The sequence below is a fragment of the Bison bison genome, unplaced genomic scaffold (assembly GCF_000754665.1).
Source record: "Bison bison bison isolate TAMUID 2011002044 unplaced genomic scaffold, Bison_UMD1.0 scf7180017849959, whole genome shotgun sequence".
Lineage (NCBI taxonomy): Eukaryota > Metazoa > Chordata > Mammalia > Artiodactyla > Bovidae > Bison > Bison bison.
This window is the reverse complement of record NW_011480532.1, coordinates 16,944-17,771: the sequence shown is the minus strand read 5'-3', so window position 1 is coordinate 17,771 and position 828 is coordinate 16,944. Positions and strand designations below refer to the sequence as shown.

The following is an 828-nucleotide window of genomic DNA, read 5'->3' as shown; positions in this document are numbered from 1 at the left end:
CATGGTGCAATGCAAAAGGGTATAGGACTTGGAGTCAGAGGACTTGGGTGTGAGTCTTGACTTGGTCACTTGCTAGCAGTGTGACTTCAGCAAGTTACTTTTAAACTCACTGAGCTTCAGTTTCCTTGTCTAGAAAAAAGACATTAGTAAGACTTTCCTCACAGGGTTGTTATGCACTTCAATGACAGTCTGTAACTTGTAAAGTGTAACACAAAATTATTAGTTACTATTATCATAGTACTAGTGCATTATTGGTATTCATATTTATATAAAGAAATAAGTCCTATGTCATGTCAATGTGCAGCCCTAAGCTTAGAAACAATCAAGGCTGCTAGTTGCTGGGCATCTGCTGTGTGGGGATTCTTCTCCATCACTGCAAGAACAATGTTTGAAGGGAAAATATTGCAGAGGTTCTTGTAGGTCTGATACTGGTGCTCTGGGATCATTTGCTCCCTGGAATCATTGCACATTCCAACCCAAGGATTCATCCAAAGCTGCTCCATCTTTTCAGGCACACTCCGTACCATGACTGGCTCATAGCATGGTTGCATGAGGCTGTTACTCAAGGGATAGGAGTGGTAGCCATAGGAGTCAGTTGCACAGGGCAGTGGGTCCCAGCTGGCATGCTGTTCCCGACACAGAGGAGGACGTCTTTGCCTCATGGGATTGTTCTCATATAGGCGAGAATCAGAAATGCTGTCCATCCGAGTCATCACCAGGGCACGTCCTGGCTGGGGGGTTGCCCCAGGATGGATATTGGGAGGCATGGGATAGTCTCCAGGACAGCTGGAGCGTGCTCCATTTGTTGGGTGCTGGGCATGCAGAACT

General features: G+C 46.3%; 1 protein-coding gene across 1 annotated transcript in view; it reads right to left on the bottom strand.

Annotated features, from left to right (window-relative positions):
• Nucleotides 1-293: 293 nt before the first annotated feature.
• Nucleotides 294-828, bottom strand: part of ZC3H12B (zinc finger CCCH-type containing 12B) — a gene marked incomplete at its 5' end in the record, with an annotated part of 9,877 nt that continues 9,342 nt past the window's right edge. Inside the window, 1 exon segment of the mRNA XM_010848295.1 lies at nucleotides 294-828. Within this exon segment, the coding sequence (XP_010846597.1) occupies nucleotides 294-828 (535 nt within the window).